Source organism: Leptodactylus fuscus, chromosome 5 (genome assembly GCF_031893055.1).
Source record: "Leptodactylus fuscus isolate aLepFus1 chromosome 5, aLepFus1.hap2, whole genome shotgun sequence".
NCBI lineage: Eukaryota > Metazoa > Chordata > Amphibia > Anura > Leptodactylidae > Leptodactylus > Leptodactylus fuscus.
Genome location: NC_134269.1, coordinates 102,071,881 through 102,088,636, shown reverse-complemented (window position 1 = coordinate 102,088,636; position 16,756 = coordinate 102,071,881). Strand labels below are relative to the sequence as shown.

The 16,756-nt window shown below is 41.0% G+C and overlaps 1 protein-coding gene across 1 annotated transcript in view; it reads right to left on the bottom strand.

Annotated features, from left to right (window-relative positions):
• CEP41 (centrosomal protein 41) overlaps window positions 1–16,756 on the bottom strand; it is a 29,705-nt gene that overhangs the window by 1,041 nt on the left and 11,908 nt on the right. The window contains exons 3-10 of the mRNA XM_075276265.1: window positions 15,286–15,333; window positions 13,535–13,596; window positions 10,305–10,380; window positions 8,109–8,265; window positions 2,806–2,975; window positions 2,167–2,234; window positions 1,551–1,665; window positions 780–998 (exon numbers count right to left, since the gene is read on the bottom strand). Coding sequence (XP_075132366.1) covers window positions 780–998; window positions 1,551–1,665; window positions 2,167–2,234; window positions 2,806–2,975; window positions 8,109–8,265; window positions 10,305–10,380; window positions 13,535–13,596; window positions 15,286–15,333 — 915 coding nt within the window. The remainder of the gene's footprint in view (window positions 1–779; window positions 999–1,550; window positions 1,666–2,166; window positions 2,235–2,805; window positions 2,976–8,108; window positions 8,266–10,304; window positions 10,381–13,534; window positions 13,597–15,285; window positions 15,334–16,756) is intronic.

The window sequence follows — 16,756 nt, the reverse complement described above, 5'->3', positions numbered from 1 at the left end:
TATAATTATACTATACTATTATCAATACATAACATGGGAAGAATATGCAAATCTGTCTTCCATAATTTAAATAGGAAGACAGTACCTCAGTCATGCTACCCACTAGGGGGAGCTCCCTTTAACATCATGCCCGACCTTCCCAGAGGCCTTTGCTGCAATGATGTGGGATTTTACCAAGTCAGTCTCTCAGCCAAGTACAGCTGTTTCGATCTATTTGGATCTCTTCAGCCCGGTGCAGAGAAGACTGACTTGGCAGAGGTGAGAGGCTTCTAGACAGGGTTAAGGGGATATCGTCACTCCTTAGGGAGAGACCACCATGTAGGTTTGTGGAGTCTTAAGCCATTTGCGCTCCACTATGAAGGATCATGGGAAGAATATGCAAATCTGTCTTCCATGATGTGATGATATCCCCTTAACCCTGTCTAGAAGCCTCTCACCTCTGCCAAGTTAGCCTTCTCTGCACCGGGCTGGAGAGATCCAAATAGAACGAAACGGCTGTCCTCGGCTGAAAGACTGACTTGGTAAAATCCCACATCATTACAGCAAAGGCCTCCCCCTAGTGGGTAGCATGACTGAGACACTGTCTTCCTATTTACATCATGGAAGACAGATTTGCATATTCTTCCCATGATCTCCCACAGAGCGCAAATGGCTTAAAAAAAAAAGACTCCACACACCTACATGGTGGTCTCTCCCTAAGGAGTGACGATATCCCCTTAACCCAATACATAACAAGAACACTTGGAAAAAAAAAAAACACAACACATTAAAGTACTCACTGGCAGTGTCTGTTGGCATGAGCAGTTTCTCTAAGTGTTGCTCTATCTTTTCCAGGTCTTCACTAGAATATCGCCACTTGTTCTCTGCAGCTGTAATAGGTTCTCTTGGGGTGGTTCGCTTGCGAGCAGATTTGGATTGGGTTGGTTGCGGCAGGCAGGTGACTGGGAATGAGCCTGTTGTAAGACCATCTGGAAATTTTTGAGCTATGACTTTTAAACCTGTGGAAGAACCACTTGCATTACACCAATGCTGAACATACAAACTACAGCTTACTTACATCTTTTATATAAACTTCAATTTATCTCAAGTAGTTTTATCTAATCCCTTATAATAGTGTCTGTATAAAAAAAAATAATAATATGCAATGCTTACAATACTGGAAATGAACCAAAGAATTATTTATGCTTAGATCAAAATACCAGCACAATGTCTGTTGGTCCAAGGTGCAGAAAACCGATAAAGTTTTCCTTATTAATGGCTACAAACAGAAGCCTTTCCTCTTGTATCTATCCTCATTCACTTCAAAGTTAAAATAAAACTGAAAAGGTTATTTCCATATGATTTCAGAGGTTTTGGATGGATACAAATAGAAGACCACAATCTGTATTATTTTTTTCTGTTACTAAAGAAAACTTTAACAGAAACTGAGCTGTGGTGTGAAAATGGTCTTATACTTAGAGTCATTTGCAACCCAACATTATTTACAAGATTTCTTATTTTCTAGAAAACACTAAAAAGAAGCGCTACTTACTTATAAGTCATTTCCTTACCTCCAGAAAGCATAAATACATTTTCGAATCCTCTCTCGCACATAGTTGTTGCAGCTTGGCTGGCTATCCTCTCATCTTCATCATACAGGATAATAATTTTGCCATGAGCATTTTTCTTAAGTCAGTTGTTAAGTAGAAATGGTAAAAGGTTATTGAACTAAGGTTCAATGTGGAATGTAAGCTTTTGCGAGCAGGGCCCTCACTCCTATTGTTTGATATGTTTATTTCTTTGTCACATTGTAATGTCTCATATTGTCTGTTCATGTGTCCTTTGGTTTGTAAAGTGCTATGGAATATTTTGGTGCTGTATAAATAAAGATTATTATTATTAACTAAGGTCTTGTATTGTGAAGTGGCAGAAAGAGAAAAATTACGACCTGGCTTCTTATTACCCAAACAGTAGTTCCAACCTGCTGACTTTACAAAAGGAACTTGTCATATGAGCCATATTGAGACTCTATTCTGGTATATAAATACTGCTAAGCCCAAATTCATAGAATTCAAATATTTCCATTATCAAATCAATTATCTGAACACAGTTATGTAGCTTTCCGAAAATGCATAACACACAAACACATATAAAATTCTCAGCATATGAAGTAATACAAAAGGATACATAATTCAGGATTTCAGGTGTGAATGGATTCATTGTCCTAGCAAGCATTGTCGTAGGATAGCTGTGAGCTACAAAAGTCAAGGAAAAATATTAAATTATACTACAGAACAAGATGCACATATTTATACATGTGAATATATAGTATCAAAAAAAAAAAAAAAAAAAAAAGGAAGAACTCTGACCCTACACCAAGGTCACAAAATGGGACTTGCTGCTGTAATACGGAGCGTTTACTTCATCAGTATTACAGCAGTGCAGTGTTCATAAGTACACTGGTTCCTCTGTAGAAGCTTCTGGGACTGTTAAAAATAAAATAAAGGAGTGAGATTATCGAACGCTCAGCCAGAAAGTTGTCATGGAAATTATTAAGAGAGTTCCAGAAGGACCTGGCTGCCTTACTGGAACATAATTTTACAACTTCTAATTAGTTTTCTGGAGTTTTCCCTCTAAAATGGAAAAAAAGGCTTCTACTCTCGATGAGCACTGCAGAATAATATGCTGAACAGGATGGATAAACAACTGTAAACCATTACATCAAGCGTTCAATATATTTTAGCATTTGCCTAAATTCAAATTAAGCAAAATAAAAAAAAAAAAAATCTTTTATAACTTTAAATGATTTTGCAATTCTATACTAACCTCCAATAACACGGCACTGGTCATAGCAATCTCTGTCACGGACATCAAGGAGAAGGAATGGGCAATCTAAGTATGGCTTTTGCAGAGTTCTTGAACTAGACAAAGGATCTTTTTCACGTGTCTCCTTCGGATCATTATCCAAATCCAATTCTCCAACTCCACTGATAACACTGTAAGAAGGAACACAGAAAAATGGAGTCATGAATAACTACCAGTTAACACGTTCATTCATTCTTCATTCATAAACCTTCAACACTTCAAGAAGAGCAGAGCAAGAAGGCATGCTAGGACTTGTAGTTCTGGAGTGCCGAAGGTTGCCTGCCCCTGGTATAGTATGTGGTCTAAAAATAATTTTACAAAAAGACACATTGGTGTATACATTTTAATAAAGTAGTTATTTATTTTTTTAGACCTGAAAGATATCCCACAATTGGACAGAGCGTTGGTCAGAAAATATTAATCCTGTCTAGATTTTTCATTCTCCAACATTGCAAGTCTACTAAGCTTCTCTCTATGTCAGAAATAATTCAAATCAATCATCACTGCCTTTAGATATGAACAAGTTATAAAATTTTAAAATAAAAGTGCTCACAAATGTATAAATATTTTGTATCCCTGGAGGATTCATCCTCAATAATCACATTGATCAGCTGAATTATAGGCCCTCTACCACTGAGATTTAGTTCATAGTTTGATTTATTTCTTTGTTATTTTGCTGCTCATGTGCTTTTAATCTCGGGTTATTATCACACACTCTGTCTATTGTAGACTGGGCATCTACAATGTGGGTGCATATGAAGAAGTCAATGGCAACAGTTCATTGCAATGGATAATCATATAAACTTCTAAACTAAGGTTGTGTCACCATTTCACTGGTATCATTACTGTTGTGTAACATGCTTGTACACACACATTATATATATATGCACTTTTTTTCCCAAAAATTTGGGGGGAAAAGAAGGATGTGTCTTATAGTCCGAATGTGGCCGCCTGGCATCCGCTGTAATAGAGAGGTGGATGCCGGCGAGGGGTAGACGCCGGCACAGGTGCCGGGGCCTGAGACATTGCTACACTCCTCTGCCCTGCATGAAGCCAGCATCGGCAGGGGCGATGCTATTCCGCTCCTCCGTCCCCCCGCCGCTGGCTTTATGCAGGGCAGAGGAGCGTAGCGATGTCTCAGGCCCCGGCACTTGTGCTGGCGTCTATCCCTCGCCGGCATCCGCCTCTCTATTACAGCGGATGCCGGGTCTGCATTGGCGGCCCCTTCTCCCCCGGGGCCGGTCCCCACCGGCCCCATACCTGTAAAGTTGCAGGCCGGCTCCTGCGCGGCGATATCGCAGGAGCCGACCTGTTCGGGTGACAGCCGGGAGCCTAATGAAGGCTCCCAGGCCTGTCACTGCTATATTACCATTGCGGCTGGGTCTATGACCAGCCGTAATAGTAATATACAGAATGTCCCATAGACAGCAATACAGTTGTATTGCCGTCTATGAGACTTGCAATCAAGTGACTGCAGGTTCAAGCTCCCGGGGGGGAATAAAAATAGTAAAAATAAATAAATAAATAAATTTAAAAATATATAATAAAAAAAATGAAATAAACAAAAGTTCTAAATCACCTCCTTTCCCTAGAATATATATAAAAGTAGAAAATCATATGTCAAACACATACACATTAGGTATCCCTGTGTCCGAAAATGCCGCGTCTACTAATAGTTTTCCTGTACGGTGAACGTCAAAATCACAAGTGCTAAACTGCTGGGTTTTTCGTGTCCGGCCTCTCCAACATTCCCATGTGGACAGAAGAGGTGCAAGACCTGCCCGCACATACTGACCACTGACAGGATAAAGATCCCAAACTCTAACAGGGAATATAAAATCCCAGGTGTGTTCACCTGTAACACACCTAATGTGGTGTATTTGATCATTTGCACCAAATGTTCCACTGAAAATCTGTATGTTGGAGAGACCGGACAGAAACTCAGAATGAGAATTAATTCACATCGCCATACAATCAAACAACAGAGAACTGATCTTCCCGTGCCAAAACACTTCTGCCAGGAAGACCACAGCATCATCAATGACATGAAAATCTTGATCTTAAAAGGGAACTTTAAATCAAGGAAACAGCGACTGATTTATGAGTACAAGGCCATGACCCTATTCCAGACGCTGGACAATGGAATTAACGTCTCACGTGGGTTTATGTCTTTTTATACAAATCATTAAGACAGCCATTAAGATAACCTGGGATCTGGCAATTGATTGTTTGTTGTTATAAGTATATAGTAATAAGCCTCTTCCCCCCTCCCTCCTGTAACCCTACCCCTATGTCCAGTTATAAATATGCAGCCTCTAGAAAGTGTTTTTAGATACAGTCCTATGAAAAAGTTTGGGCACCCCTATTAATCTTAATAATTTTTAGTTCTAAATATTTTGGTGTTTGCAGCGGCCATTTCAGTTTGATATCTCTAATAACTGATGGACACAGTAATATTTCAGGATTGAAATGAGGTTTATTGTACTAACAGAAAATGTGCAATATGCATTAAACCAAAATTTGACCGGTGCAAAAGTATGGGCACCTCAACAGATAAGTGACCTTAATATTTAGTAGATCCTCCTTTTGCAAAGATAACAGCCTCTAGTCGCTTCCTGTAGCTTTTAATCAGTTCCTGGATCCCGGATGAAGGGATTTTGGACCATTCCTCTTTACAAAACAATTCAAGTTCAGTTAAGTTTGATGGTCGCCGAGCATGGACAGCCCGCTTCAAATCATCCCACAAATGTTCAATGATATTCAGGTCTGGGGACTGGGATGGCCATTCCAGAACATTGTAATTGTTCCTCTGCATGAATGCCTGAGTCGATTTGCAGCGGTGTTTTGGATCATTGTCTTGCTGAAATATCCATCCCCGGTGTAACTTCAACTTCGTCACTGATTCTTGAACATTATTCTCAAGAATCTGCTGATACTGAGTGGAATCCATGCGACCCTCAACTTTAACAAGATTCCCGGTGCCGGCATTGGCCACACAGCCCCAAAGCATGATGGAACCTCCACCAAATTTTACAGTGGATAGCAAGTGTTTTTCTTGGAATGCTGTTTTTTTGGACGCCATGCATAACACCTTTTTGTATGACCAAACAACTCAATCTTTGTTTCATCAGTCCACAGGACCTTCTTCCAAAATGAAGCTGGCTTGTCCAAATGTGCTTTTGCATACCTCAGGCGACTCTGTTTGTGGCGTGCTTGCAGAAACGGCTTCTTTCTCATCACTCTCCCATACAGCTTCTCCTTGTGCAAAGTGCGCTCTATTGTTGACCGATGCACAGTGACACCATCTGCAGCAAGATAATGCTGCAGCTCTTTGGAGATGGTCTGTGGATTGTCCTTGACTGTTCTCACCATTCTTCTTCTCTGCCTTTCTGATATTTTTCTTGGCCTGCCACTTCTGGGCTTAACAAGAACTGTCCCTGTGATCTTCCATCTCCTTACTATGTTCCTCACAGTGGAAACTGACAGGTTAAATCTCTGAGACAACTTTGTGTATCCTTCCCCTGAACAACTATGTTGAATGATCTGTTTTCAGATAATTTGAGAGTTGTTTTGAGTAGCCCATGATGCCACTCTTCAGAGGAGATTCAAATAGGGGAACAACTTGCAATTGGCCACCTTAAATACCTTTTTTCATGATTGGATAGATCTGGCTATGAAGTTCAAAGCTCAGTGAGGTTACAAAACCAATTTTGTGCTTCAGTAAGTCAGTAAAAAGTAGTTAGGAGTATTCAAATCAATAAAATGATAAGGGTGCCCATACTTTTGCACCGGTCAAATTTTGGTTTAATGCATATTGCACATTTTCTGTTAGTACAATAAACCTCATTTCAATCCTGAAATATTACTGTGTCCATCAGTTATTAGATATATCAAACTGAAATGGCTGTTGCAAACACCAAAATATTTAGAACTAAAAATGATTAAGATTAATAGGGGTGCCCAAACTTTTTCATAGGACTGTATATCTGAAGAAGGAGCTCAGAGGAAGCTTCGAAACGTCATATTCTGTCATCATTATGAGTTAGCCATTAAAAAAGGTATCACCTACTGAAGACTTAAAAAGTTTTTTTTGTTTTTTTTCATTATATACCGTATTTTTCGGACTATAAGACGCACTTTTTTTCCCCCAAATTTCGGAGGAAAATGAGGGTGCGTCTTATAGTCTGAATGTGGGTGGAGGAGTGGGTTTGCAGCATGGCCGCGCTACTGCCACCGCTGGTCTTCTTCAGCGGCAGGAGCGTGACAATACTGCAGACCCCAGCAGCTAAGACAGTCCCCAGCATCTGCTGTAATAGACCGGCAGATGCCGGGGAGTGTCTTAGCTGCCGGGGCCTGCAGATTGCCGCGCTACTGCCACCGCTGGTTTTCTTCAGCGGCAGGAGCGTGACAAAACGTCAAAATCAAAAGTGCTAAACCGCCGGGTTTTTCTCTCTGTTTTGCCTCTGAATTAAATAAAAGGTGATCTAAGCAATAAACATTTCCCAAAATGGTATATCTAAAAAGTACACCTGGCCCCACAAAAAAAACGCCCTATACATCCCCGTACAGCTGCAGGGTCACCTGTCAATGTGGCCTTGCAGCTGTTCCAAAACTACAACTCCCATATATTAAATATTTTACCATTTTTTGCCTGAAAATTTTTTTCCCCTATTTTTCTCAGCTAAAACCAAGATATACACACACACACACTGGTAATACATACTAGTAATTTTTAGACTATATAGCCTCATGGAGGTAGAAAATATTGTATCAAAAAAAAAAAAAAAAAAGTTACTTTTTTTCCCACCTTACTTTCATTTCATTAGGCTTTACATGGCAGAACTTTCACGCCATTTTTCCCCCTCTTACTGTAAAAATATATCTGCCAATAAAAATCTGTTTGATTTCTAATGAAATTAATGGGAGTGCTAAGAGGCATTTCCTGAGGTGGATCAGTGTCAAAAATCCACCAGCAAAAAAAACTCTGTGTGAACCTAGCCTTATAGTTGTTCATTTCTCACTCATTGTATTCCTCTTCCCCCTCCCCTCTCCATAGACTAAAACCTGCAACCTGATTCGTGTGTGAGTGATAACCAATTTTTACTGATGACAGGTCTGAGCAGTTCAGCGGGCAGGAGAAGGTTGATAAGATACATTACTATCTCCTAAGTTTATTATATTTATATGAACTGTTTAATTGTGAAAAACTGAAATGAATTATTACTTCGTATCATAAGTTCATGTATAAAATATTCATTGCTCACCTCTGCAGTGTGGATCGTGCAGACTTAACACATTCTCCTCCTCCTATAGTGTCAAGTAACTGGATAGGACTTAAAGGGACACTGTAGGGACTTCCTTTTCCATTAGTCCGGTCAGTTACAAGCTCAGCATCCACCTCTGACATGACAGAATTGCTCTCTAAATAGAGGAAAAAAACAATGTTTAAATAGGACTTCTAGTGAAAACACTGTATTTACTTCTTGCATTACAGTTTCCCCTTTGCTGGTAATAAGACGTCTTGATTTTTAGATTTTCCCTGCTTTTTCTTTCTCCATGCTTTGCTATAAAATCTCATGGCACGGGAATCTGGAAAAAGAACCATCGGGAGTACACAATGATTACTCCTCCCTAAATAAGCTAAGAGAACCAAAGTGAACACTAAGGGAGGCTGAACTTCGAGTGCCTTCATTATAACTGTATGACAGGAGCAGTCTAATCATCAGTAGTAGCAAGAAGTTTGTGTCTCCCTATGGAGAGTCTGTATAGCTTGGCTACAACACACAGCTGCTGAAATCTGCTTGGAAGTACTGGTAACCACCATACAAGGCAACCACCTTCCGCACATAAAAAAAACAAAACAATGAACAGTCCGGAGGTGCTTAAAAAGAAAAAAATTGTTGATGCTTTCTGCATGAAAAACCCCTCTAAAGTTCCTGCCGTTTTGTGTGTCCATTCTAGCTAATTTACTGTTTACCCCCAGCTACTAGGGAAACCTATCAGGCTTAAAGGAAATCCATCACTGCCCCCAGCTACTTTAAACTGCTCCCATTCTTTTGCCACAGGAAAATGGCTGACAGACATGCGCAGTCGGCGCTTTTGAACCAAGAGAATAGGAGCACAAGAGAAGAGGCAGAGGCGGTAAAGAAAACCGAGGCCGTCGCTGGAGAATTTTTAGCAGCACTGGGGACGCCCCCAGTGCTGTTGAGCGCAGGGAAACCCCTCCAGTACTGCAAGAAAACTCATTTGCATAAGGAAGAAAGAAGAAATTCTTTAGGAACGGCGGTGTGGATCAGAATAATAAAAGTAAGAGAAGAATAGCCTTTATTAAAGGGGCTTTATCACTGGGAAAATTCATTTTTAACTAATCACATCCTTGCATAGGCTTTAGAAAGTCTATTCCACACCTACCTTTAGTATGTAGATTGCCTCAGTGGTTTCTGAATAAGTCCATTTTTATTCATATGCTAATGAGCTTCCAGCAAGCACAGGAAGTTCCCAGCAACACTCGTCTCTCCTATTATCTCCTATGTGTGTCTGCAAACAGGAAGCTGAGTCATCAGCAGCAGCCTCCCATAGGAAACAATAGAAAAGAGTGTGCACAATGCATCGTGCACCAGTCTAATTAGCATATGGATAAAAAATAGACTTATTCAGAAACCACTGAGGCAATCTACATAGTAAAGGTAGGTGTGTAATAGCCTTTCTAAAGCCTATGCAAGGATGTGATGTAGGCTATTCCTATGTGTATTTATTGTAAAATGGGTATTCTAATGATAGAATCCCTTTAAGATTGGATTCACATTGCTCAAAGATGGCATTTTTCCTGTGTCAGGAGTCTTTTTAGCTGCATCATGCCTACATGTATTTGCAGTTCAGTGATCCTGATCTCCTACATTATGGTGACTTGTGCTTTTTTTAGCATTTTGTTTACCATTTTACAATTACTTCTGGCAGAATTACCGTACATGTAAAACCAGTAGTAGTAATGGATAGGAGAGGGACAGACTTAGGAAAATGTACTGCAGCTATAATGTGATTATTATTAGCAGAAAAACGGACAAGGCACCATGTAGAAAAGGCTTATACAATCTTAGAACAGACTGCTCAGCAGATATTTCAACTTTTCATGAAAGCTCGAGCATCCTGTAGGTGACAACTGCTTGAGGTTTGATATTGTGCAGATCTACCTTCCCTCAGCTAATACTTTACAGCTTACATTTGATTGAGTTTTGAGGCCATGGAAGAGCCTTCAATGGAAACCAAAGATCTATAAATATAATTGTGAAAAGAAAAAAAAAAGAAAAAATTCAGTGAGTCAGAGGATTTACTAAAGAAAGCTAAGGATACAATTGGAGGGGGACAATGGTTTGAGAGTCCATTCTCAGCATCTGTCAGCATGTTATTAAGAGACCCAGGTGACTGATATTCAATACTAAAACCACTGTAATATTCATTACCTTCCAGTCTTAGCAGCTCTTCGCTCGTAATGTCAGCCGCTTCAGAATCATCCGATACAGACGCCACTTGAAGTACCTTAACACAATAGAATCTTTTCATTTTCTTATGCCCAGGCAACACAGTAATTCTTTAAAACAAGAACACTAGCAGTCCACAGTGACCTATGGTTATGTGCAGTAAGTTCCTTGGAGTGTATAGCGGGAGTCATATACATATAACAGGATGCATGGTAACTTGGAGAGCTACCAAAGTATTACAAATGTAACATTTAAACATTATATAACCAGAAAACAACTCCTTCAGCACTTGCCTTGCAACTTTTGATTGTCTGTCAGGATTTGTGTCATTCATATAAATTTTGTAATATACTTTACTAGCATTACCCGCGGCTCCATCCGCAGCCCCCTGCACGACCCACCTCCAGCGCGGCCCCAGCCCCACCTTCCTCTGCGCACCTGGCCTCTCCCTCCCAACCCACGCTCCTGCGCCCATGCCATTCCTCTGCCGTGGCGAACCCGCTGCCGCCACTCCTGCCCGCGCGCACCACCATCCACCCTCCGCGGCGCGTGACAACAGCCCCCGCCGGTTCAACACACACAAACCCCCCCCATGCCCCCCCCCACCCCACTCCCCCGCTGGCCCATCCCTCAAAGCCTCTACCCCCGCCAACCCCCACCCTGAGCCCGCTACAGCGCGTCTTGGCACTGCTACATGGTAGCCTAGGCTGCGCATCTTTTTCAGGCTAGGCACTGGCCGAACAGCACCCAGCCCGCTGTACTCACCTAAGAGGTGATGGCGAGATACGTGTGGCGCGGCTGCAACATCATCCAGCATGTGCGGCCTTTTCCCCAGCGTCTGTTCCTCTGGCCGTACAGTAACCGGTCACGTGCGGCTCTCTGCTGAACGTGTGGTTGCGCGGCCGCAACCTAAACCGGCATCAGGCACCACGCAGCTGGGCGGCACGACAGCGTCGCTCCGGAGCTGCGACCAGTCGCCATGTTCTCCGGAGCGCACTTGGTCACTTGTCCCGCCCACACCATGCCGCCAACGTATTGGTCTGCTCTGCTTCCCCTGTGGCCCGCCCACAGACTGCCGCGAACCAATAGAAGCCCCACTGAAAGACCTGCGATGACGTCATCTCAGGTCCTGCAGCGGAGTCAGAACCAACTTTCTCCAGTCGCAGTCGGGATTTCGTGGTAATGTGCGACATAAGAAGTAGCCTATGTTTCCTTCCTGGTGAATATCTAGGTTATGTGTGAAATCTCACCAAAATCCGTTCAGCTGTGATTGAGGAACAAACATCCAAACACAAACTTTCAAATTTATAATATTAGTAGGATTAACAGATTTTCTTTAACATCTCTTTTCTGTAAAATCCTGCCTTTCTTTATCTCAGACATTATGAAACATACAAACTTGATTTTGAAAGTACTATCTATATTATTTCCAGAGTTGAAAACAGTCGGAATTAGGATAATTACCGCATACACTCGAGTATAAGGGCTCGTTCACATCTGCGTTCTTCTTTCCTTATTGCAGGTTTCCGTTTCCTGCATAAAACAGATGCAGGAGACGGAAGCCTGCAGGAGACTTTCTCACCCATTCATTTGAATGGGTGAGAAAGCTGTCCGGCCGTGCGCGGCAGTGAGCGTTTTGCGCTCTCCGCCGCGAAACCGGGTTTTATAATCCGGACACAGAGTCGGACATGCAGTACTCTGTGTCCGGATAAAAAAATCTGGTTTCGCGGCGGAGAGCCTAAAACGCTCACCGCCGCGCACGGCCGGACCCGATCTATGGTTTCCGTCTTCTGCCATGCAGAAGACGGAAACCATAGTACGGACACATTGAACGCAGGTGTGAACCCAGCGTAAGCGAAATTTTTCAGCACAGTTTTTGAGGTCTATGACCAGCAGCAATATCAATGTATAGAATCTCCCATAAATGTCAGGTTTTTCTGTCCGCTTGAAAAGTCAGACATCTTTACGAACGGACAGTTAAGGACAGGCACGGAGTGTAAAACAACGCACCCGATCGCCATTTAAATGAATGAAAAATGTCACGGACACAGCTAGCGTCCGCTGCTAATGTCCGTGCAAGATTTTGAATGGACATTAGCAGCAGACACTACCTGTCGGACAATGACGGTAGTGTGAACGCTCCCTTTGTTAACTGCAGATTCCTGTTTTGCCTTTAGTTAGTGGAGTGTTTTTTTTCTCATACAGATTATAGTAGTAATAACTCTGACCCAAAAATCAGACTAGATCCATCTGGCCTTGAGGCTGGTGCTGGTGAAGGTGTTTGGGTGTCTGGGCCTCTCTACCAGCACTGTATTATATTTAAGCAGCTTTTCTACTGCTCTCTGTTATCAGCATGATTCTGCTATTTTGTGAGATTTGCTCCATAATTATGCTTAGGAACCAATTCTCATTTTAAGACTTTACCTGTGTCAAGGCTATCTGTAGTCAAATCTAGCATATCCATAAAAAGGATGATCATTTCCGCATTGCTCCATACAGACCTAATAGACTCCATTTAAAGGGAACCGGTCATCCATAAATTTGTACCCTTGATCAAACAAATGTCGACAAACATCTTCAAATATACATTATAAACCTACCAAAACCTTTACTCAGTGCTTCCCTGCTTATGTGCAATTTTTACCTCAACATTTCCCTCCCTGCATGTTAATGAGATGAGAAAGCTATGACTTGAGATGTTCTCTGGAGTGAGGACCAGCTTATTCATGAGGCATCTGCCAGTCATGCCCTCCTTGTGCAATTCTCAATCTCCCTTTGTCATATCCTGCTCTGAAAGTCCACATGAGGTGGAAACCATAGCATAAGGATGGAGTGTTACAGCTGCGAACGTGCGACATCGCACAGTCTATTAGCATATCGGGGGGAAAATACAAAGACATGGACAAATTTTACAAGTAAAAATGAAGAATGTACTGTAGGCCACATAGTAGTGTGTGCCGATGCTATTTTGGTACAGTAAATGACAGTGACAGGTTCCCTTTAAGAAAGCTTAAAGTAAATAACTTTGCTGAACCATTCCCTTTGAAACGTATCTCGCACCGATAATAAACTAAGTAACGTCCATCGAAATGCTCCGACACTGCTAGAAATGAACATTTCTAACAGCGACTTTTTTCAATACATTTAGTTCAGACACACAATAAATGTTCAACTAAGATCTCAATGTGCAAATCACTGCCAAGTTCACTCACCAATTGGGCAAAGGTAGTAACTTTAATTCGCTTGAAAAGTTCATCTTTCTTATATCTGTAATCTGAAAACAGAAAAAAAAAAGGATCAAAATAAACTATGGTCTTTTATCCACAAAGCTGACAGGCTAACAATATCCCAGAATCCAAATCTCTCCCTGTGAAAATAAGGAGCTAGGAAACAGGTATGGGGCAATATTCTTCATACCGCAATGTCGTTTTATTAGGCCTAAAGCTAGAAGGAGATCGACACAGACATACAAGTCCTTTATATTTCCCCGATTCAATCTACTCCTGGCTTTCACTCAAAGAAACTGCAGGTGTGATTGCAACCTAAGAGAAAGAAAACCCCTTCTCTACTGCTAGGATCCTGTCAAACCCTTCATACCTCAGCTTCTTGTGCATCGATGATACTATGTAGGATAGGGGCCAAACATAACCGCAGACACCTATGGGTTTTAACCGTTGCTGCGCTTAATTTTATCAGAACCAATCATATTTTACTTTCCAGATATTCGAGGTAGATTTAAGCATAGATAACCAAAGAGGCTATCTCACACACAAAAAAAAAAAATATATAAAAAAAATTAAGAGCTATAACTACACATATAATACACATATACAGGACTAATAGCAGATCTGCTTTACAACACTGATCATATCAGACACCAGCTTTGGGACAAATTTATCTATCTATATATACACACACACAAACAAAATCACATACTAGGGAAGTAGTATTGTGACGGTACAGCGGTGTTGACAGACATTGGAGCAGAAATCCATTACCTGGTTCTGTCTGGCCAGACGCTTCATCAGAGCTTTGTGACATTATGATGAATGGATTAAATACCCAAGTGTGTAGGATCTGGTCCGACAGCAAGGCTGACTCAACAGGTCTGTGAAGCCGTAAGGAATGGTCCATCTCATCCCACATTCCCTCATTATGCCATGCCCAAAGACAGCCCTGACCATTGTGCTGCCTGTTATCAGATTTGTATACTTTCAGACATCATATTCCCTCAGTTGTTCTCATAAGACAGAATTACTGTAGCAAGGGTTTGATTTCACATGGATAGAAGGTACCCTTACCAGAGGGTACAAAAGTACCTATTCTAGTAAATTCAGTAAGTGTATATTATACAGCACATGGAATAGACAAAGATCTGTGTGTGCTCCAGACTATCCTGCACAACAGTATAAAAATAAAAAGAAATCTGATGAGCACCGAGGGAATTCAATTCTGGACAGCAACAAAGCCGTATTTGTGCGACTGCTACTGCGAGGACAGCGGAGAAGAAAACAGCGGGGGAACAGGAGATACTTTACACAAATATTTTAATGTCAGATTTTATCGGGCTAATGAAACCCCACAGCTTTATAAATCATTTATGTTGCATTATTTAATATAATGGTGAATGACATAGCATTTGTTTTCATGCCAAGGTAACATTAGCGGAAGGTTTATGAAACTGGAAAAGAAAAACCGGGGTTGTTGTCACGCAACAGAAAAGAAAGCTGTACTGTGATTGGTTGCTATGGGGAACATAGAGGATTTTTATTAGTGCTTTTTGTTAAGTTCTCATAAGTCTGCCCCATAATCATCAAGTGGATAACCACGTACCATTCTGGATATCCATCTACCAGTCTGTATGCCAACCTCCAAGTATACTAGTTATGTGGGTATACTGTCAGACAGCAGAGACATTTCCATCCAGCTAGGAAAATAGTATATTTTTCCTTTTAATACTTACTTCTATTAATCTCTTCTATCCTTTCCAAATACTTGGTCATGCTGTTACCTGAGGAGAGAGACATGGTGACACTTTTGAATTCCAACCTTATACAAGTTATTTTACTCAGCAACCTGGATTATTATACATTATGAGGTCACAGGTCAAGACTCATCTATATGGTCACTCTGACATTCTAGATTCAAAGGGGTTGTCCTACAGTATGCTTTTATTGCATATCCAGTGGATAGGTCACAAATGTTTGATAGACTGCAGGTCTTACCTATTTCTAGAAATCCTGTACAGCCCCACACTATCCCACTGACAGCCAAATCCAAGCTGACAGTGGTTATCTAGTTTACTTACACTTTATGTATTAATTCCTCATGGTTTTCTAGATCTCTGCTAGTGGATAAAAATCAGACTTATATCTAGTAATGAGCTGTGCGCCCATCACATGACCATGGACTGTATATCACATGACCATGGACTGTATATCACATGACCATGGACTGTATATCACATGACCATGGACTAATTTTTATCCTCTGGGAGTAAGCAAAATGAATGAATGACAGCACGCAGAGATCTAGGAAACTAGAAGGAATTGATACAGAAAGTATATTGGAAAATTATACAGCTTTTTAATATACAAACAATAACATTTGTCTCTTAATATTGGTCTGAAAGCGGCCAACCCCTTTAAGTAAACATATTCTGACCCAGCCCATAAATAAGTGGTAAGCAGAGCCATATTTCTAGGAGTTTTGCCTATTTGGCTCCTGTAGTCTCTCTCCAAGTCATCAATAGCAAGTTTGCTAGGCATTAATAAACCACTCTCATATTAAGCACTTACCACATTGTTTCAGCGGTTGAACTACAATTTCTCCTGAAGAGTAAAAATACTCTTAACATTTTTGAGCATTTTTAGCCAAGGAGCAGTACAAAATTTCCAGTAATGTAAATAAATGCGTAATGTTAGGTGGATGCTATAGTGAAAAGTGATAGGATTAAGGAACTCAGTACTTAGTGCAGTACCCTTCCCCTTCCAGTCCCATTACTAACCCATGTAAGCCATTTCTTAAGGTATATTTATGCAATGCAGTCAAGTTACAATTTTTATGGCAACTGCCACAATTGTGTGTCAAAATAGTAATGGGGTTGCACTTAAAATTCATGCAATTGTGCCAGTAACAGTAAAGACCACAACTTCACTGCACCTTAGGCTATGATCACATTGCATTTTTTGGACTAAAATACTTATCAGAAAAATCGGACAAGTATTGAAAGAAGCTAATCAGTAAAATAAGACTTCATCAGGATGTGGCCACCTGCCATGGTTTCAGCAGAAATTCTTCCACTGAAATCTCGATAAGATAAGGGAGGACAATTCTTTTTCCGACAAACTGAAAAAAAATGAAGCGATGGACACTGCCCCCATTGAAAACAACGGGAATCAGTTTTGGGTTGTGATTTGTAGCATATCTTAGGG